The sequence below is a fragment of the Ornithorhynchus anatinus genome, chromosome 9 (genome assembly GCF_004115215.2).
Source record: "Ornithorhynchus anatinus isolate Pmale09 chromosome 9, mOrnAna1.pri.v4, whole genome shotgun sequence".
Taxonomy (NCBI): domain Eukaryota; kingdom Metazoa; phylum Chordata; class Mammalia; order Monotremata; family Ornithorhynchidae; genus Ornithorhynchus; species Ornithorhynchus anatinus.
This window is the reverse complement of record NC_041736.1, coordinates 2,492,394-2,515,217: the sequence shown is the minus strand read 5'-3', so window position 1 is coordinate 2,515,217 and position 22,824 is coordinate 2,492,394. Positions and strand designations below refer to the sequence as shown.

Sequence of the window (22,824 nt, the reverse complement as noted above, 5' to 3'; positions counted from 1 at the left end):
GTCTTCCCATTAGGCTACCCTGCTTCTCTTTAGTCAGAGACCCAGAACGAAGATGTCACCTCCGTGTTTAAACAGAAGGAATCTTCTCGATTTAGCCGAAGAAGCGACCACTGCAGTGTGACAGAGTCTAGGAGACTAACGATCATTTTAACTGTGCATAAAGCCATCTGCACATACACGTGCCAGCGAGGGGCATTCTTGAGCCCCCAAGGCACTGACGCAGAGATAATCAGCGCCAGCCCTGTTTGTTAACCGATCCGCGGTTGGAAAACAGAAAGTATCATGCTTGAGGTTCATGCATTTCGTAGCCTCATTTTGAAACCCCTGTCAGAAAAGTTTGGTGGGATGGCCCCGGTCTCACCTTCTCAGAACTGGCCTTCCTCAGAGTTGGGTCGGTTTCCCACCGAAGTAGTTGTATAAAAGGGGCAGGTATTTATTGGTTATTAAAAGTTTTCTGTGCCTTTCATGCCGAGAAAGCTCCAGGCCCTGGACCGGGACAAACAACTTGTTAACTACCCAAGATTCTTTCCCCGTGAATACCTGCCAGCATCTCGACACCAGAAATCAGCAGGGAAGGGAACCATGGAGGAAAGGAGAAGCCAGAAACCAGAACTTGAAATCTGGGCAGTCTGGAAGGATTATCCTGAGTTGACAAAGGAAGCCGACTTTAGGGTGGGGGACCCTCCAAAGGCCAGGATGGACTCTGCTCTTCGCCACCTTTGTAGCAGAGAGAGAGAGAGAGAGAAGGAGAGTGGGGAGGGGGGAGTGTAGAAATCTGATCCTAACAGGATTGCAACTCTAGTGCCTGGTATGCTATAAGTAGGCTGACCATATAATTGGCAACTACAACCTGAGGTTGTGCTGTGAGAACAGTGAGGAAGAAAAGGATTTTAGCTGGCAGTGGCTGGTGGGGACTGATGTCATCTGAGGCTGGAGTCTGTGGTGGCCATCTTGGTTTTGGACTGCCTGACCCAGAAATACCTAGGAACCAGGATGGCCACTAAGGATCCGAGGAGGCGCCTCCAGTCCCCACAAACCACTATGAGGTAAAAGGTTCCCTGCATTCTTTCTGTTCCCACCTCCCACCCCAAGGGCATCAAGCTGCAGGCCATGTCGGAAGCAAAACTGGGCACAGATGCAGTGCGTACAGAACTTGGAGTGGCCGGAGGAGGTGCCGTCAACTATGGTTGGGGTCTTCGGGTGCCATCTTCTTTTGGGACTTTAAACTCGTGCTAGTCCAATACAACTAAGAATTAGCTAGATAGGACTGCTTCTGTGATGAGAAAGTCTCACCCCTGGTGTTCGGAAGAATTGGATAAGGGGCCGTGACAAGGTTCAAGGTAACAGATCTCTGCCAGAACGGGGAACAAACCTGGCATCTTAGGCAAAGACGAATGATGATCCATTTTCCTTTGCTGGGACCGTGCCTGAGTGCCAAGAGGAGAATCAATGTCCTGTTGGAGTTCAAATCTAAGGTGCTACGCACCACCTCATGGGGAGAAATTAGGAGGAAAATAATAATTTGGGTATTTGTTAAAGCCCTATGTGCCAAGCACTGTGCTATGAGCTGGGGTACAGCCAATACAGTCAGGTTGAACTCAGACCCTGCCCCACATGGGGCTCATGGTCTAAGATAGGGAAAACACGTATTTAACTCTAATTTTTCAGATGAGGGAACTGAGGCACAGAGAATAAATGACTTGCCCAAGGTCACAGGGCAGGCACGAGGGAGAGCTTGGATTAGAACCCAGGTCCTCTTACTCTCAGTCCTATTTCCATTAGGCCCCGCTGCTTCTCGAGTTTCTGAGGATTCTGGGAACACTTTGGAAACATGTCTCTGAGTCGTTGAGTGTTATACTGACACAAAGGCCCCCAGATGGGGTTCTGTGGCCAGGGAGGTTCTGACAAATTATTTGGGGAACACCAGATGAAGACTAAACACAGATTCATCTCATCGATGTATTCAAAATCACCCTCGATTCACCCCAAAACTCTAATCTCTTCGAAGCACAAACTGCTCACCGAAATGTTGTCATTTCCTTTCTTCCAATCGAGATATCTGATGGTTATCAAATGTATTTCGAATTTAAACTTAAGAGCTCTAATTGTCAGAGAGGAGCCATTTCCTATCCATTGGCGATGTGCGAGGAAACATATTCCCATTCTTCCTTTTCGTTTATATTTCAGTCTAATGGCCTTGCTTTCTCTGGGGAAGCTGAACAATTCTCATGGCGATGGTGGGGGTTGCCTGGGAAGCAGTATTTCATTTGGTGGAATATTTTTCTAGATTGGTCCACTTTGGCTAGTTAACTATGTAGGGGATTAGTTAATTACCTGGGGCACTAGTTAAGTCAGTCAATCAGTCAATAATATTTATTGAGCCTTTACTGTATGCAGATCACTGTACAATGTGAGTACGATATAATAATAGAGCAGACGCATTCCCTGCCCACAACCAGATTATAGTCTAGGTGGGGAGACAGACATTAATTTAAATAAATGGACTACAGATTTTTACAAAAGTGCTCTGGGGCTGGGTGAGGGGTGATTAAAGGGAGCAAGTCAGGGTGACGAAGAAGAGAGTTGAAGAGAAGGGAAAGAGGGCTTAGGGAGGGTGTCTGACCCTTTTTTATGATGTTTGTTAAATGCTTACTATGAACCGGACACACCCCACTAAGCGCTGGAGTAGATACAAGCAAATCAGGTTGGACGCAGTCCATGTCCCTTGTGGGGCTCACGATCAGCATTTTAATCTGCATCTTAAAGATGAGGTAACTTAGGCACAGAGAAGTTAAGTGACTTGCCCAAGATCACCCAGCAGACAAATGGCAGAGTCGGGAATAGAGCCCAGGTCCTTCTGATTCCCGGTCCCGTGCTCTAGCCACTAGGCCTCTATGCTTCTCCACCTTCTGCCCCTTCACAAGATATTTTGCATTTCTCTCACTCCAAACGCTCACCCTCTCATTGCAATATTATGATGCTTGTGGTTTGTTCCCAGGTAAGAATGCGTCTGGCTCTCTGGGACTGGAGATTATATATTTGTGCAATTTTAATATTGTTTTTGTTTTCTGGGCAGATGGCTTTTTCATCTTATTATTTTTGTGGATTGGCAAGATTGTTCATCTTTTCTACAAAATTCTTAATAAAAACGAATGTTCAAAAAACAGATTATGTCCTCCAGAGCAGTCTCCATTCTGTGTGTTTTAAACAATTGCCTAATTACATATTTAGCCAAGAAACGGCTCTGACTTCTTTTTGGAATCAATAATACACTTTTTTGCAAATTCTCTTAATTACTTCACTACCCGAAAGGTCAAAATTTAAGTAAGATAATATTTGCTGCGGAAAGAAGAAAATAACAAGGATCCAAAACTTTGTTTGGAAAGTAGGTCTACGGGCGACCTTTACCTTGGAGAATTCGGAGAGCTCGTTTAAGATGCCGTTTGAAAGTTGCAACTTTGAAGCTGGAAAAACGATCTATTTTGAAACGATAGTCCCCATGTGATTTGTTTTTCTTCCGACTAAATTGTAAGGAATCGTGAAGGGACTGATTAGATCTTCCTCCAAACAGATTCAAAAATCCAGGTCGGTCTGAAATCGTCACAAACCCCCCAAAATTCATCCAGCCTCCATCCAAGTGTATTATTACAGAATCAATCGTCTCATCGCTCCGTCCACCCCGACCTCCCCACGCCTGTAGCCGGGGTCTCGCCTATCGTTCGTTTGCGTATCCATGGCAGCAAACGAACTTGCCTGTGGAATACAGCTTGGTGCTTAGAGAGGTTGGAGGGGTGGGGTCTTGGGAGGAAATGTCTGTCTCGGGAGCGTGGAGGGACAGTTTTCTGGACAAATGGCTCTAGCCTGACCATCTGTGGCCCACACCCAGTCAGCGGCCCCTCCTGTCGGCAATCTTCTCTACTAGAGGAGACAAACAAAATGGTGGAAGAGGGCAGTGGCTGGTCAGAGACATCGGCCCCACTCCAGATCCTGAGGAATGATAGCAGATCCAGGATTAGACTGTAAGCCCGCCAAACGGCAGGGACTGTATCTATCTGTTGCCGACTTGTTCATTCCAAGCGCTTAGTACAGCGCTCTGCACATAGTAAGCGCTCAATAAATACTATTGAATGAATGAACGACTGTCAGAGACTCTCTTTCCCTGCGTTCCTCATCTTCACGGGGACAACCTCCTCGATTCGGCCTTATGCTTACCCCCAAAACCCACTTCATCCGGTGATCGGTCAGAGAGATTTACAAAGCACCTACACTCTGCTGCTCAATGGTCTAAGGTCCCTTCACAACAAAACAAAAACTAACACGCCCTGTCCTCCAGAGTTTACAATCTAATGGGGAGGCAGGACAGAATGATGTACAGACAGGAAGAAAGAAGAAAGAGGGACTGGGGAACGATGGAGTCTCCCAAAGGCGAGCCTCAGCTCTGAGTGTTCAAGACTTCAAGATGAAAAGCAGTGTGGCTTAGTGGATGGCGAACGGCCTGGAAGCAAGAAGGACCTGCCTTCTAGCCCTGCCTCCACCCCTTGTCTGCTATTTGACCTTGGACAAGTCATTTCACCTCTCTGTGCCTCAGTTATGTCATCCGTAAAGTGGGGATTAAGAACGTATCCCCATGCGGGACAGGGACTGTGTCCAACCCGATTTGTTTGTAGCTAACCCAGGACTTACTAAGGCTTCCGGCACGCAGCAAGTGCTTCACAAACACCACCACAGTTATTAAGACGGAGCACCTGCACTGAGGAGTTGATTCTAGAGCTAGTGGCTGGCACAGCACTACTCTCACTCTCTCATTCCTGCCCGTCGTGTTCCCGCTGGGGCGCAGAAATGAGGCAAGACAACAGGTGAGCAAGGGGCAGCACACTGCAAAATACATGTGCCACCCATGCCCATGTTATCCACCTTCAGGCAGAACCAGAATTAGAACCCAGGACACCCGATTCCCACAGGCCACCGGATCAACCGCAGGGCTCTGGGGAGATGAATAATAGCTTCGGCAGGAGCGTCGCCAAGTTCCCCTGATGGCTTGGAGCGTCTCAGAGCTGAGATGGGAGCCGGCTTTAGGACTTAGAAGATGGGACGTCGAGGTCTGCAATGAGTCGCCCGGAATCTTTCCCTACACGTTTCTCTGTGAAGGACAGAGTCGGACAGATGATGCACTAAGTGATCTTGAGAGGAGCTTCTAAATGTCGGTCTGTCAGCGACCCTCATCTTTTCGCCTCACATTATCATCCTGCCTTTCCCACAGTGGCTTGGCCTTCACGTGGAATTTCTTGGCTTCTCTTCCTCTTCTAAGGCGGACACAAGTGCTATCTTAAAATATCTGATGGGTATTTAATAGTGTTGGCAGTCCTCAAGAAAAAAAAAAAAAACCCAACCAGAATATTTAACCTTCTTAACTTTATGAAGCCGCTTTTCGAGACAGCGTCTTTTCCCCCCGGTCTAACAGACAGACCGGACAATGAAACGGCCACCTGTTGACTGCTAACAACGTTCTCATGCCTCTTTAAAGTGACTTTGGCTCCATCCTGGCGACGATACTTGTGTGAACGTTAAGGGCACGGAAAGCCAAAGACAGAAAACTGACAATAAAGTTTGTGCTTAGACTACTAATAAGTAAGTGAATACTGTGTTTCTCTACTCTCCCTAATTATTTAATCTCGGGGGATGAAATCAATCCGTTTTGTGGAATCCAGGCTAGGGGATTTCACCCAGCATTCCTCCTACATTTACACGCGTTTTAGCTAACTTTCCATTCTCTTTTTCCTCCTATCTGTAAGCTGTTCTGGGTCTGCCTTCCCCATCAGATTGTAAATTCTTTGAGGACAGGGACCGTGCCATTTACCTTAAGAGTACTCTGCCAAGCAGCGTGGCCTAGTGGAAAGAGCCGAGGGAGGGGAATCAGGAGACCGGGGTTTTAACCTTGGCTCCACCACCCGTCCGCTCTGTGACCTTGGGCAAGTCACTTCACGTCTCTGGGCCTCAGTGACCTTCTCTGTGAAATGGAAATTAAAACCGTGAGCCCCCTGCGAGACATGGACCGTGCCCAATCTGATGGCCTCAGTTTCTTCATTTGAGGATCAAATGCCTGTTGTCCCTCCCTCTTAGACTATGAGCCCCTCAAGGGAAAGCAACTGTGTCTGTATTCACTCATTCATCTGTATTTACTGAGCACTTACTGTGTGCAGAGCACTGTACTAGGCACTTGGGTGAGTACAATATAGCATTCCCTTTAAGCTACGAGCTCGTTGTGGGCAGGGAATGTCACTGTTTATTGCTGCATTGTACTTTCCCATGTGTTTAGTACAATGTCTGCACAAAGTAAGCACATAATAAATGCGACTGAATGAACAATCAACGGACACATTTCCTGCCCACAGGACTGTTGGAGACTGTTGGATCTACCTTAGTTTTTAGAACGATGCTTTGCACATAGTCAACACTTGAAGACTATCTCAGTGATTAGCATTATTATTCTAGGCTATGGATACAGGAGGGGTGCATTTGATCGATGGATGGGTCTACTGAACTATAAAGAGCGCATAACCTATTGGATCTACGCCCCGGGGTGGGGAATAACCAACCTTTTTCTACTGTTGGAGCGACTGTGAGCTCTTCAGAGTGGCGGCAGACAGCCCCTAAATGGTCGTTGAGCCACCGCTGTGTAATCTGAAGATGCCACCAGAAGACATCACCTGAAGACATCATCTGCCGCCTTTTGAGGAATTCTATCTATTGCCACTCGCACCCACAGCTATTCTCTGGAGGAACTGTGATTGCCGCTGACTAGAGTATCTGACATTCACCGAGCCCCTACTATTTGCAGGGCACTGGACTGAGGGCTTGGGAGAGTACGAGCAACAATAGAACAGACACATCGTGGCCTAGGAGAAAAAACATGGGTCTGGGAGTCAGAGGACCTGGGTTTCAATCCCGGCTCTGCCACTTGTCTGCTCTGCGACTTTGGGCAAGTCGTCTCTGTGCCTCAGTTCCCTCATCTGTAAAATGGGGAATGAGACCGTGAGCTCCATGTGGGGCAGGGACTGTATCCAATCTGATTACCTTGTACCTAGCCCAGCATTTGACACGATGCCTGGCACAAAGGAAGCACTTAACAAATAGCACAGTTGCTATTATTATTATTATTATTATTATTACTATTACATTCTCTGCCCAAAACTAGCTTAGCGTCTAGAGGGCCCTTGGAACGTGGGTTCCACTTTTGAGCATACTTTATTTGTAATTATTTTATCCCTCTCTCTCCCCTTAGAATGTAGGCTCCTTCTTGTGGAGAGAGTGAACACAGCAGGTATTTTATCCCTCTTTCACCGATGAGGAAACTAGGGCCCAGAGAGGTTAAGTGACTAGCCCAAGGTCACCCAGCAGGCCAGAGGCCGATTCGCAACTAAAGCCTGGGGGCTACTGTCCTGCTGTCGAATGCTTTTTTCTCTCGGCTACGCCGTCCCTGCTTTGCACACAGGAAAGCGATGAATACTTTTTCTCCCTTACAGAGTTAGCCAGCCCTAGTCGGTGAAGTAAGAAGTGGGGCAGCCAGGATTTGAGTTCTACTTTGGACTTGGTCCCTAACCAGCACTCAGTGGTATTTATTAAGTGCTCACTGTGTGCAGACCACACAGTCTTTGGTACTTGGAAAACTATCAGGATACAGTAGAATTGGTAGATACAAATCCTCGCCCCTAAAGAGCTTCCAACCTCCAGTGGGCGGGAGGCAGCTAGGTAATGCTGGGTCAGTGACCCCTCTTTGTCTCAACTGTCTTAGGGGATCTCCCGATATGAATAATAGTAAAAACAATGGTATTCGTTAAGTGCTTACTATGCGCCAAACACTGTACTCATCGCTAACTGGATACAAGCGGACAGGGTTGGACACGGTCCCACGTGCAGCTCACGGTCTCAATCCCCATTTTACAGATGAGGTAACTGAGGCCCGGAGAAGCGAAGTGACTCGCCCAAGGTCACACAGAGACACGTGGCAGAGCCGGCGTTAGAACCATGACCTTCTGACTGCCAGGCCCGGGCTCTATCCACTAGGCAACACTGCTTCTCGAGACATCTACGCATCCAGCAAACCGTCGGGGCTGCAGATAGGGAAGTGGGAAGGATTCATCTTCCTCGCTTCTTTCTGAGTCGTCACCCTCCTCCCGCTGCCTTTCCCGTCCCTCCCAGATTTCCTTCCTGGTCCAGCTCGCCCTCCCTCCCGGCTGGTGGAGAACGCCACCGGGAGAAGAGCCCCGGTTGGGCCTATCTCCCCATCGTTCTAGCTACCAGTCTAAACGGCGCATGGCTGGAGGAGGCTCTCCCCCACATAATTACAGGTTTACTCACTCCAACAACAGGAGACAACGATTGACGTTTTCCTCTTACAAAGCAAACCACATACCAAGACTCAGGTTGCCTCAAAGCCCAGACCGGAGCCTCGGGAACAATATTTTCCCAGTGAGTTGACGTTCCCATCCCAACCTGAGTATCAACACTGCCCTCCAGTGCTCAGATGCACCTCCCTGGAGCTGGGCTCAGCCTCACAAGTGAAATGAATTTGGCTCAAACCTCAGTTGGAGGGGCTCGGGCCCTTAGCCACCCCACCCCCGTGGCCGGCTTCCCCGGGAGGGAAAGAGAAAGTACTCACTGAGCGATTTTCGGTGCTCGGGTTTCTGCTCCCTCACCTCCGGATCGATGTGGCTCAGCAGTTCGGTGCTAGAGGATCGCTGGATTTTGAAGTCCCGATTCTGGGACCCGCAGCTGGGATTCTTAGGCTGGAAAGGACGGACGCTCAGGTTAAGTAGGTCTCGCCCCAGACACGGTCATCAACCGACGGACGCTCTGTCGCTTTCAGGCCTGGGAGCGAGAAGGTCGGGGGTCCTAATCCCGGCTCCGCCACGTGTCTGCTGCATGACTTCGGGCGATTCACTTCCCTTCTCTGGGCCTCAGTTACTTCATCTGTAAAATGGGGATTGAGACTTTGCACCCCACATGGGACAGGGACTGTGTCCAACCTGATTTGCTTGTATCCACCCCGGCGCTTAGAACAGTGCCCGGCACATAGTAAGCTCTTAACAAATACCATAATTATCACCATTATTACTATTCTAAAGAAGTGATTTGAGGGAGAAGAGTGTAGGTGGGATCCTCCCTCATTTCTCAACTCCATTTGGTCCCTTTGGTCCTCCTCTCCCCCCAAAATATGAATTAAAAAAATAAAATAAAGTGTTCATTTAGGAAAGGAGGGGGTGAAATGGCAGCCAGCAAATGGCATGGCGATCACCTCTTTCAAGGACAATCCAAAGTTCCTTTTGGATTTTCCTTGGGAAGTCACAGTAAAAATGATAATAATGCTAATTATGGTACTTACTAAGTGCTCACTATGTGCAAAGCTCTAAGCACTGGGGTAGATACACGGTAACTAGGTTGGATACAGTCCCTGTGACACATAGGACTCACGGCCTCAGTCCCCATTTTCCAGATGAGGCAACTGAGGCCCAGAGAAGTGAAGTTACATGCCCAAGGTCAAACAGCAGACACGTGGCAGAGCAGGGATTAGAATCCAGGTCTTTCTGACTTCCAGGCCTGTGCTTTATCCACTAAGCCATGCCGCTTCATACTAAACCATGCTGCTTCACAACAGATCCGCCTGACTCAGAAGACTTAACCCCAACAAGCGACTTCCCACCAAACACACCTTGGAGGAGGAGGAAAGGAAAGGTTTGGAGAGGCTTAATTTGCAGAGAAAAATCACCAAACACACCCAGCTTTCCTAGAGAAGACCCAAAACAATCAATCAGGCTGGGACTCTTCCCTTAGAATCGGTAATATGAAATGCACAAGAGGCTTAAATACATTAATAGTTCTGTTCAAGAAGGTAGATCATAAGGCGGCACAAAGGGAAAACGTAAAACTTCATTAGTTATTGAGCGCTTGTGTGCTTTTTTACAACCTCCAGTAAAACAAGGCCCTTCTCATTCCGGGGAAGTGAAAGCACGGTCCTCGCACGAGAGAGGAGGGGAAAGGAATTTGGTTCTGCCATCCCGTCTGCTGCGTCGATTCTTCCCAGAGGCACCTCCTCAAATGCGGCCAATGTCGAAGCCCAAGCGGTGTGGTTTAAACGATGACATTGTAATTAATAAAGGTAACAGCCAAAATGCGTACGTACCAATTTGTCAATTGCATTTTTGATGGCATGGAACCAATCCGATATGATGAAGTCGATATCCGACTGAAGGAGGAACTCGTTCCCTGACACCGTGGTGATCTGTGGGAAAAAAATGGACAAGTAAGAAAATCACTAGGGAAGGACTGGGGTCGGGGAGGGTTGTTTGAAATTTTAAACACAAAAAAAGTATGCTCTGCCACACGCTCTTTCATCTCCTGAAACGCTTTTTCGTGTTCCCATAATTATCTCTCAGAGAGCTGGGACGATGGGACATGGTGAATCTCATGATTTCTCTCTGTAAACTGACCTCTTGTGTCGTAACAAATATGGTATTGTCTCTGTAATATCATTATTATCTCCATAACTCCCTCCATCCCCCCACCTCATCCCAGTGATAGAAACGAAGACCACTGGGATGTTTGGAGTTAACACAGACAGTAAATGCTAAGTCACGACACTGTGAAAAAATGCACCCGGTTGTGTCAGAATTAATTCCAAATTTCCTGTTTCTTTTTGGTGTTTTTATTTTCTTTTCTCAAACCGAATTTTATTCTTTACGTTTGATTTCTTTTTATGGATGACTCTAAAACCTAGGAGAACTCTAAAAGATACATTATTTACCACCAGGGTTCCCCAGGTCAGTCAGATGAATAGCAATGGACATTTCGAATTTCATAACCATAAAGGTCTATAGGAATATAATAAAGATCCAAATTACCAGAAAAACGAGTGTATTAAAAGAAAAGTTCATTTATATTTTTGACCCACGGAGGGAATATTTCTCAAACAAACATTCATTCTGTGGACGTTTAGTTCTGTTATATGGCTGGCCATATGCAGTGTGTAAAGTGTCATTTTCCTTAGCTCGCTGGACTTGATTCCCATCTAGGAGAAAACAGGCCACCCCCTCTGCAGAAACCTGTAATCCTCCCTGACTTCGCCCAGAAATGGCTGCTCAAAGACCACCCTGATTGTGACAGTTTTATAGGTGTTCCTCAAATCACAACATCAGACCGAACTGTTCTGGTCCTCTCGAGGAAGTATGGGCTTTAAACTCGTCGTGGGCAGGGAACGTGTCCGTTTATTGTTATACTGGATTCTCTCAAGCGCTTAGTACCGTGCTCTAAAACCGGTAAACACTCAAAAATTATGATTGAATAAACGAATGAATGAATAAAGTGTAAATTCTAAGATCCACTGCTGTTCCGTCTTCCTTGACTACCGGCCCCAGAGCTGTGAGACTTTGGGGGTTTGAGGGCGAACTTTTCCAAGTGCTTCTGCTGGTTTCATTTCTGTCTCCTAGTTTTCTTTGCTCTGAGTTGGTGTTTGAGATTGGGAAGGTAGAGCGGAACACGAGAAGACATCTTTTACCGAGAAGGATGTCATCGATCTATTTATGGTATTAATTGAGGACTTACCGTGCGTAGAGCGCTGTACCAAGCGCTTGGGAGAGTCCAATACAAAAGAGTTGGTAGAAGCGTTCCCTGTCCGACTGAGCTTACCGTCTAGAGGGAGAGAGAGCCGACGGGAAGAGAGAATTCCCCAATCGTGTGTGGTCCACAGCTCACACGCACATTAGATTTTGCTCTGGGGCAAAACACCCCCGTATATCCACAATCTCTCCTCCTTCTCAGGTCCATACTGATCCGGGGAGAAAGAGGAAGCAGGAAGAATTCAATCCCCCAGATGGGATCTATCCCGAACCAGGGTTCAACCTTCTTGGTTATTTTGAACAAGAGGATCTTTAACTCTCTACCGAAAGCTCCCTCTAGACTCTAAGCTCCTAGTGGGCAAGGAGTGCTGCAGTCCGTTGTACTGGACTCTCCCAAGGGCTTAGTACAGTGCTCTGTTCATAGTGCGTGCTCAATAAATGACATCGATCGATTTGCTTTAATGACTCCAAAGGGTCCGCTGCTCTCTATCTTATCCACAGGCAGATAAGGATGTCCCCATCTCAATTCTTCTCCGAATATCCCTCTATTCAATAAAGTTCTCAGTATCCAAACCCAAAGAGTAGACTCGGAATTGAAATACAAACAGGAAACACTCTTCACCCACTAAGCACCCCCAAAACGACAGGAGTTTACTAATAAGCCAGGTCATCAATCAGTCGATCATTTGGGAAACAGAATGGCCTTGTAGAAAGAACTTGGGCCTGGGAGTCAGTTCTGTGTTCTAATCCCAGCCCCTCCACTGACCTGCTGTGTGATCTTGGACAAGTCACTTATCCGCTCTGAGCCTCAGTTCCCTTCCTCATCTATCAGATGACAGCCAGATTCCCTCCCTCTTAGATTGTGAGCCACCAATGCCATGGGAATTATGCCCGATCTGATTAATCGTAGTAACCTCAGCGCTTCACACGGTGCTTCGTACGTAGCGCGAACTTGATCGATACTATTCATCGCCGCCGTTCTAATGCGATTTACGGTAGGCTAAAGACCGAGAGAGATTTGGCATGAGTCAGTTTCTGGTTCTGACAATGCGAGCTTTTCTCCAATACAACCGTTTCTGCCTTGCTTTAGCAAGGGCGCTACACAAAATACCGTGAAGATGCATCAAGGTCAATAAGGCCAAAAGCAAGATGTATTCAAGGCTTTTCTTTGCCTGACCGCCTTCTTGTAAATAATCATATATAACCGGTGATCTATGACTACATCTGAAAACAAAATCAGAGACCCGGGCCGGCGCAATTCATTGAAAACATCCTTCTCGCTAAGGAACAGTTCAGGTCCACACTCTCCTCCTCCTTCATACTAATCAGGCTAACAAGACAGTTTCAAGAAGACTGCTACTGCTCTCTACAGTTTAAATGCATCCACTTCCTAATTACACTCGGTAATTGACTTGCTTCTGCTCTATTCCTGTCGTTCACAGGAAAGTCGTTCCAAAGACTCCGGCTGGTAAATCCCATTTAAGGTGCAGGTTTCTCCCCTACTTTATGATATCGCCTCTCTCGGGGTTCGGATCAGAGTTCTCGGAGAGGGTCTTGCCGAACCGGGTCTGCCCTTTGAGCGACCGGCCCCCGTGGGAAGAGACGCTGGGAAAGGTGGCTCGCCGTGACAGGACGTTGGGATTGAACAATTTATGATCACGATCCTAAATGACGCATGACAAATAACAGGAGAAAATGGTTTGGGAGTCGGAGGGGGGCGGGCTGGAGAGGGGCGGGAATGTAAACTGGGTCGCTGCTCCTGGAGCGTCCTTTGCTATGATGAACTTGGAATCTGCGGTGGAGACGGTTGAGGGAGACGGTTGCAGAAACAACACTGGAGCCTGTCCCAATCTCGACTCCCTTTTCTCCACCAGATTTTACTCTGGACCTAGGGCTCGTCAGAGACTCAATCAGTAGAATCTATCGAGCGCTTTAGGTGTGCAGAGAACTACACTGCATCCTTGGGAGAGTCCAATAGAGTAATTAGACATGATCCCTGCCCTCAAGAAGCTTACACTCTTGAAATACCTCCTTATCGCTCACTCCTAGCTCTGAAAGGATTTATGCTGAAAACCCCACAGTCCTAGTGAAGTGGACTAGTTTACCCTTCACTCACCAGATGGTATTTCGGAAGTACCCTCTGAATGGGGGCAGGGACTGCATCTACCAATTCTGCTGTACTGTACTCTCCCAGGCGCTTAGTATAGTGCCCTGCACCATGTAGGTGTTCAATAAATATCACTGATTTATTGATTCATTTTTTTAATGGTATTAATTTAGCACTTACTATGTTCCAGTGCTGGGGTAGATATTCATTCATTCATTCAATGGTATTTATTGAGCGCTAACTGTGTGCGGAGCACTGTACTAAGCATTTGGAAAGTACAGTTTGGCCACAGATAGAGACAATCCCTTCCCAACAGTGGGCTCGCAGTCTAGAACATAGAAAGTAATAACGTTGGATGTAGATGACGTTAGATAACGTTGGATGTAGTCCATGTCCCACATGGGGCTCACAGTCTGAATCACCATTTTACCGCTGAGGTAACTGTGGACCAGAGAAGTTAAGTGACTCGCCCAAGGTCACACAGCAGACAAGTGGCGGAGTCAGGATTAGAGTCCGTGTCCCCTGGCTCCAAAGCCACTAAGCCACGCTGCTCCATCTTTCCTGCTCGGATGTCTGTGTTCCCCCAAAGATGGCCTTCAGGTCTACCCCGCTCTACAAGATCTCCCCTGGGTGAGGACGAAGTTTCCAGCATCTGCGGCGGAGGAGATGGGGAGGGAAGGATGGTGTTGACTCTCTCTGATGGGTTTTCCTCCAGAGGCCCAATCTGATGTGGGCCGGTAACGTGTCTCGGGCTTCCGTCGTTCCATCCCATGTGCTTACTACAGTTCACTGCACCTAAGGGATGCTCACAAAATACCGCTACTAACGGGTCCTTCTTGGTTGAAAGGCAGGTCGTGCTTTTGCTGGAGAACACTGCTGCCTTTCAGTCTTAGCCCATAGCTCTCTCCCCCTCCCTTTCTTTCTCTCTCCCTCCCTCCTCCCCTTGAGGAAATTTCATCTCCCAACTTGACAGTTGGATAGTCCAGCAGTGCATTGAAGTCCACATAAGGAATTGCTTTTTTGGCTTGGACCACCTGTCCTCATTCCAACTCTTTCCAAGTTGTGCCTGCCAGGAGAGAACAAGTCAAAGCCCTGCTAAGCTCAGGATCAATAATTAACACATCTCCTCAAAGAAGCCCAGTGTCTTTTTCGCCCTTTCATCACCAGTCAAGAATTCAGAAGGACTTCGTCCTACGGAAGACACAGACTCAAAGCTACATCAGAGGGATATCAAAGTCGCCTAGAATCATCAGTGATCTGGCCTTGGCAGCAATCAGTCGTATTTACTGAGCGCTTACTGTGTGCAGAGTGTTGTCCTAAACGCTCAGGAGAGTATAACAGAGTTGCCCACATGGAACTTACAGTCTAGAGCTTAGAGACCAGTCTCCTCCACTAGCCTTTCCTCCCAACAGCTCAGTGGACCCTATGAATGCTCCACATTAGAAGAAACTGGGGGGCTGATTCAGAGGATCAATAAGAGAAGATGGTCTCCTGGGCAAACGAGATTGGGTTGAAGATAGGGATGGGAAAGAGGAGGTGCTGAGAAGATCAAACACTGGTCGTTCTCTTTCGTATCCTCTCTCCTTCCTCTTTTCATTATTCTTCAAAGCCCATTGGGCAAGACTGAGACCATTTGGTGACCACGGGGAATCCAACTTTGTACCAGCTGGAGATTTTTAAAGCTGGTATGGGCTTCCGACTTCCTTATAATCACGAGAGCTGGACCAACTATCACACACACTTTCTGTTCCTTAGAGCCATTTCACCTACGTCACCTTCCAATCACCCTCCACTCCAAAAGCCAGGGGGAGGTCAACGACATCGAGATCCGGGAACACAGTTCACAGAGATGTAATAATAATCATCATGGTACTTCTTAAGCACTTTGTGCCAAGCACTGTTCTAAGAACTAGAGTGTGTACAAGTCGATCAGGTTGGGCACAGTCCCTGTCCCCCAGCGCGCTCAGAGTCTTAATCCCCATTTTACAGATGAGGGAACTGAGGCCCAGAGAAGTAAGGCGACCTGCCCAAGATCACACAGTAGACACGTGGCAGGGTCAGGATTAGAACCCAGAACTTTCCTACTCCCAGGCCTGTGCTCTACCCACTTGGCCACGTTGCTTCCTAGTGTGTTTTTGGGGAAGTACATGAGAGAGCTGTGGGGGTCAGCAGGGTGTCCAACCCGTACGGTGAACTACAAGGGATCGAGGCAAGCAAGGACTGCAGGATCAACCCTTTTAAAGACGCGAAGAAGCAGAGTCTCAAACCATTTGGCCGAGCGACATGCTGCTGGGAGACCACGGGAGCAGACAAACCAGCCTGGCGGACGGACGTCGGGAGAGGGGGTTCTCTCCTTGAGCAAAGGCTTGGGGAAGACCGGAATTCCAAGAAGACGGCTCAGAAAATAGAGAAGGGACCCATGTGGGGTAAATGGAGCAACTCGGCATGGATCCATCTTTCTAAGTGCACAGTGGGAATGGACAATCAGTCATGCATCTGTCTTTCTAGTCACATCTGTACACAGGGATAGGATTTCACCTTCGTAGCATAGTTGTTGAAAACGGGTGAATGTTTGTGTGTGTGTGTGTGTTTGTGTGTGTGTGTGTTTTATTGCACTAGTGCCAGTTCGACCTCCATTAGATTGAAATTTGTTTCAAGGGAGAGAAGACTGTGTCTCCTACATTTCCGTGTAACTCCCACCAGAGCCTAATAGATGGTGGTAATAACCAAAATAGCAATCATAATGAAAATTAAACACATACTATTCGTCAAGTGCCATACTCAACACTGGGGAGGACCCAGGATAATCAGATCAGACAACTCCTTGTCACACATGAAGCTCCCAGCCTTCGAGGTGGCGGACAGCAGGTTTTCCTCTAGGCTGTGAGCTCCCTGTTGGCAGGGAACTTGTCTACCAACTCTGCTACATTGTATCCTCCCAAGAGCTTAATACGGCGCTCCACACTCATTCAGCAATCAATGAATAAGGATTGATTTCTCCCCATTTTACAGACGAGGGAACTGAGGCCCAGAGAGGCTTGCCCACAGCAGGCCAGGAGCAATCAGTCAAGCAAGGGAATTTCTTGGACACTTACTGCGTGCTCAGCACGGTTCCAAGGACTTGGAGAAGCAGCGTGGCTCAGTGGAAAGAGCCTGGGCTTAGGAGTCAGTGGTCACGGGTTCTAAACCCGGCTCCACCACTTAGCTGTGTGACTGTGGGCAAGTCACTTCACTTCTCTGAGCCTCAGTTCCCTCATCTGTAAAAATGGGGATTTACTGTGAGCCTCACATGGGACAACCTGATGACCCTGTATCTACCCCAGCGCTTAGAACAGTGCTCTGCACATAGTAAGCACTTAACTAATACCAACATTATTCTTATTATTATTACTTGAGTCTTCTGACTACCAGTCCCAGGAGCTCTCCACTAGGCCTTGCTTCTCCCCTAAAGTGAAGCTTAGAGCTTCCATAACTTTTCCCCTTTCCATCCCACAGAGCAGCAGACCTTGCTCTTCCAAACATGAGACCACCCTCTGTTTCCCCATCCCCTCCTCCCTCTGACTTTAGGAGCGCATGAGCGACCAAAGCAAAAGATTATTTCACAGGATAAACCGGGAAACTACAGCATAGTAGTCTGCCTTTGGAGACCATTTTGGCTTCTCCAAAGTGTTTTCACATCCCGATCGTATCCTACTTCCATAGCATCTAGTGAGGAAGGGAGCGGCAGGCAATTCTTATCCCCATTTTACAGATGAAAAACTGAGGCCCAGAGAAGTGGCAAGACAGATCCAAGATCCCACAGGACCGGGTCAAGAAACCACATCTCCTGATCCTAGATTTGCGTTCCCCCTATATCACTCCACCTCCTAAGCCCATAGAAGTCCTCTTTAAAAATACCAACTTTTCAAATGTCCAAAAATCTCTGCACATATCAAAGGGGTCTGAACACCTCGGGCTGATAAACGAGGAATCTAATTCAAATTAATTTTAGGTACAGTTTGTACTCTGGGGTTGAATTATATTTGTTGAAATTGTGTTCGAGTTAAATTAAACAGAAAGGAAGAATCCTGTCAAAAGAGAAAACCGCATGTTAAAAGTTGAGGCCAATTTAATTCTTTGAGCTATTTGAGTTTGGCCCTGGTTTCAACGACTAGGTAACACAATATGCATGTATATACTTTGTTTTATCGCAGCGAGTCCGGTCCAATAGTCGAGAAATGAAGAGGGCGGGTGGAATCGTATTAAATTGCAATGATTTCACCTTGCCTCCTCTATCCGCCCCCTCGACGCAGCCGTCAGAATGAAGGTTGTGTCACGCTCAGCCTAATCGTTAAATTGCTCAGGCGCTTAAAGTCGTTTGTGACCACCAAAGAAATGACATTATCAGCCCCGATGTCCATCTCAAATTGCCGTCTGGCTTGACCAGCTCCTCGCATTCCTACTGCTAGGCCGGACCAAGTTCTAACCGAAGAGAGGGGGCAGGGGCGGGAAGATCGGTTGGAAGGAAGAGGGTCTTGCTGCGTTGTTAAAACATCGTGTGAGAAAAGATCTGCGTCGTGTTCCCCTTGTTGCTGTATCTGCCGCTTTGGCAGCTAGCTTATTGAAATGCACGCGGAAACCCCGTCTGTCAGAAAAGTTTTGAAAAGTTGTTGACTTTGGAGGGTGGCTGATCGAGGGTTCGGCTAGCAAACAATGAGAGCGGTCTTCAAGAGTAGTACGGCGGGGAATGAGACGCTGGGGGATCCGATCTTGTTTTAATTGGCACGCACGAACACTTTTCTGGGCTGTCGAGAAGATCTAGCTAATATGCGTGGAGGGTGTTAGATTCTCAGCTTTTCGTGGACTGGTGGGGCTCCCTTTATTTAAGTAATTTCAGTGATAGGCAGCCAAAACTTTGCGAGACAGGAAGAAAAAAATGTTTTATACTTTCCTGGGGAATATTCATTTTAAGCCAGGAAAAAAGTCCTCCAGGTCGAAAGGTTTTGAACCATATGCTGTGATTAACGTGCTCTCTCTGGCTCTGGGAGTTGCAGTGGATGGACCGATTGATTGATCGATGGCTGACATCGGCACCCGATCACGACCCCCACGTGCACAGCTGCTCTGGAGGTCCGAGATGGGGGCTAGACCGGCCCCGATGTTCTCTCCGTGCTTCCAGTGGTCGGATTTACACCTTCTCTCCTCGGGACACTCCCGGTGTCACAGTCTCCAAATACCCTGCTTGGGAAAAGCAAGCCCCCGCTTCGTGGTTTAGCAGATGAGTGGCCTAGTGGCAAGAGCACGGGCTTGGGAGTCAGAGGTCGTGGGTTGTAATCCCGGCTCCCCCACCTATCTGCTGTGTCACTTAACCTCTCTGTGCCTCAATTACCCTCATCTGTAAAATGGGGATTAAGACTATGAGCCCCACGTGGGACAACCTGAATACCTTGTATCTGCCCCAGCGCTTAGAAGAGTGCTAGGCACATAATAAGTGCTTAATAAATACCATAATCATTATCATTATTATAATTATTAAAGGAAATCCATTGGGAAGATAGCAGGGGCTTACTGTATTGCAAGGGGACTGTACCTTCGCGATTAAGATTTGGGAATTGAGACTGTGAGCTCCACATGAGACAGGGACTGTGCCCATTCTGATTAGCTTGAATCTACCCCAGCAAATAGAACAGTGCTTGACACATAGTAAGCCCATAACAAATACCATTATTATTATTACTGACCTCAGATAGTTTTAACTGGGAGTATTTCCCAATCTAGTCCAGTGATTTGGGTAAAATCCACCATGCCCTATCACCTCATGATGGCCCAGAGAGGTAAAATACTTTAAAAAGTTTTCAATTTTCAGGGTCTCCCTACCAGGTTCAATCAGTGGCATTTATTTATTTGTTTATTCATTCATTCATTTATGCATTAATGCATGTATGTATTTATTTATGGTATTTTTTAATCAACCTAATCAAGTTGACAGACTCAAAGTTTTCCAAAGACTAAGACTTAGCCAGTGACCTCTTCATATTAATGTTGGTCTCCTCCTTCGGCTGTACACTTGTTTTGGGCGGGGAATGTATCTGCTAATTCTGTTGTATTGTACCCTCCCAAGTGCTTAGAACAGTGCTCTGCACATAGTAAGCGCTCAATAAATTCCAATGATTGATTGATTGATTAACTCACCACCCGTAACTTTTCTTACCTTTAAGAACGATAATTTTTAAGCGGTTACTATCTACCAAGCACCGAAATAAGCACTGGGGTAGTTACGAGATAAGCAGGGTGGACATCGCAGCCCCTGCCCCCCAGGGGACTCACAGTCCAGTGGAAAGGAGGAGCAGAAACTGAGGCACAGGGAAGCAAAATGAAGTGCCTAAGGTCACAGAACAGACAACTGGCAGACCCGGGATTATTATTATTATGAATAGCAATAGTGATAATAATACTTAATAATTATTTTGGTACTTATTCAAAGCTCATTACGTGCCAAACACTGTGATAGATACAAGTCAATCACGTTGGATCCAGTCCCTGACCCACATGGGGCTCACGCTCTTAATCCCCATTTTACAGGTGAGGTAACTGAGGCCCAGAGAAGTGAAGTGAGTTGTCCAAGGTCCTACAGCAGACACGTGGTGGAGCCGGGATTGGAACCTGAGGAGGAGCAGGAATCGATGATAAAAATGCTGAGAAGTCCAGGGCTCACACCTCATCACATTTTGATCAAGGACCAAACCCCATATGGGCCAGCGATTATATCCCGTCCTCTCAAAGAGCAAATGGCATCAATAATAATAATTTCAAGAATAAACGGTGGTATCTGTTAAGCGCTTACTGTGTGCCAAACACTCTCCAAAGCGGTGGGGTAGATACAAGTTAATCAGGTTGGACACAGTCCCTGTCTCGCACATGGGGCTCGCAATCTCAATCCCCATTTTCCAGATGAGGGAACGGAGGCCAGGAGAAGTGAAATGATTTGCCCAAGGTCACACAGTAGATTTGCGGCATAGTCGGGATTAGAAACCAGGTCCTTTGACTCCCAGGCCTGTACTCTTTCCACGAGGTCACGGTGCTTCCCACTTGATACCTCCCTGGAAAGTGGGATGGAGAAAGGATTTTTATTTCACAGGTAGGTTTATTCCACAGGACAAGACCGTTTTTTTGACTCCAGTACTTCAAGGCAGGTGCAGGTAGTGTTGTGGGAATTTTATTACTCACACATGCTTCTTATTAATAAGTGCTGAGATGGCACAACAAGAAATAAAAAAGATGTTGCGGTATGTAAGTATCTTTATGCGACTGTAACATATTTGGCCATGATTATGAGTGTTTATAAAACATTCAAGAATTGTTCCTTGTCTACTTACACTAATGAGAACACCTGTTAACTTTAGCGCTGTACAGACTTATTTGCATTAGATTCAGGTTTTTGCATACTGTACATCACTTTTGGAAACAATTAGATGCTTATGGAGAAATATAGCCAAATGAAGGAGAGCAGTCTGCTTGCCTCCCAGCCCGAGACAATTCAAGTCCAGGTTTCACTGAAAAACAGAAATCGGGTGAACCGCACTGCCGCTGCTCCTTCCGGGGGGAGAGAAGGGAGGTGGATTGGATTTTTGGAGGTGGGTTGGATTTTTCTTCCAACCTAAGAGGAAAGAAGAGATCCAAGACAAAAGACATGTATACTCCTCCGTCTGTCTTGTCTGGGCCTGTACAACAGGCAGGCTCAAATGGAGTTTCTCAGCGTAGACTGTATGTTCATTGCGGGCAGGGAATGTGTCCATTCATTGTTTTATGGTCCTCTCCCAAGAGCTTAGTACAGTGTTTTGCATACAGTAATCGCTCAATAAATACGATTGAATCAATAGGGCAGAGCGACGAGCTGACCACACCAAATGCCCTTTTAGACCGTGAGCACCTTGTGGGTAGGGATTTTCTCTATTCGTTGTTGAATTGTACTTTCCGAGCCCTTAGTACAGTGCTCTGCACACAGTAAGCGCTCGATAAATACGATTGAATGGAAGATTCCTTCTTTGACCACTAGCCTTCAAAGTCAGAGGAAGCTCTTTTCCTGGGGCAAGTTCAATCGATCAATAATGTTTATTGATCACCTTCGACGGGCAGAGCTCCCAACTAAGCAGTTGAGGGAGAACAATAGAGTTAGAAGACAGTTTCCCTGCCCTCAAGGAGCACATTATCGAGAAATGAATATTAATCCCCATTCTGACTGTGAATAATAATAATAATCGTGATACTTGTTACTTCCTGTGTGTCAAGCACTGTTCTAAACCCTGGGGTAAATGCAAGTTAATCAGGGTGGATGCAGGCTGTGTCCCACATGGGGCTCAGAGTCTTCCTCCCCATTTTACACATGAGGTAACTGAGATGCAGAGAAGTTAAGCGACTTGCCTGAGGTCACCTGGTAGACAGGTGGCAGAGTCGGAATTAGAACCCAGACCTCCCCGACTCCAAGGCCTGTCCTCTTTCTGCCAGGCCGGGCTGCTTCTCCGCTTCCTTGCACAAAGGAAGCCATGGGGAAACACCACCGCCATTATTAAAGACGGTTTGAATTGGGTGGTCCATTAGGTTTATTTTTCCCGAGAACACACTGCTCCTTTCCACGGGTCCCCAAAACCTGGCACTCGTGCTCCCGCGTGGAAGCCCCCCGGTACCGCCGCGATGAAAACATTTGCAGTTATTGAAGACAGAGCGCTTTGCTCCGGAATTCCTGCCTCAGTTCTCGGCGTTGCAGTTAAGAGGTGCAATATTTACATCCCGATGACTCAGTCAGTGAAATCTTCTAAAGATAAATGTGTACTTAGGATCCAAAGTAGAAGTGTGATTTATAGCAATTTTGTCAGACGACACCAAAACAGAGTTTCCGTGCGGATCGAGTAAATACGGGGGGATTGGGGGCGGGGAGGGGGAAATCCGGAAGACCCCCCAGGCTCGGAAGCCAGTTTCTATCAAGAAGGACAGGAATCGGGTAAGTTAGTGAAACTCTCAAAATCACGTTTCATAGAGTCTCTCTCTCACTGGGGCATTCGTGCCCACTCTTCCCATCTTAGATCGTGAACCTCCTGTGGCACAGGGACTGGGTCTCAATCGTCTTAT

General features: G+C 47.2%; 1 protein-coding gene across 4 annotated transcripts in view; it reads right to left on the bottom strand.

Moving 5' to 3' along the window:
• ARHGAP15 (Rho GTPase activating protein 15) overlaps positions 1–22,824 on the bottom strand; it is a 388,578-nt gene that overhangs the window by 164,928 nt on the left and 200,826 nt on the right. For all 4 annotated transcript variants that reach the window (XM_039913099.1, XM_029072347.2, XM_029072345.2 and 1 more), the window contains exons 7-8: positions 10,181–10,279; positions 8,660–8,786 (exon numbers count right to left, since the gene is read on the bottom strand). In XM_039913099.1, coding sequence (XP_039769033.1) covers positions 8,660–8,786; positions 10,181–10,279 — 226 coding nt within the window. The remainder of the gene's footprint in view (positions 1–8,659; positions 8,787–10,180; positions 10,280–22,824) is intronic.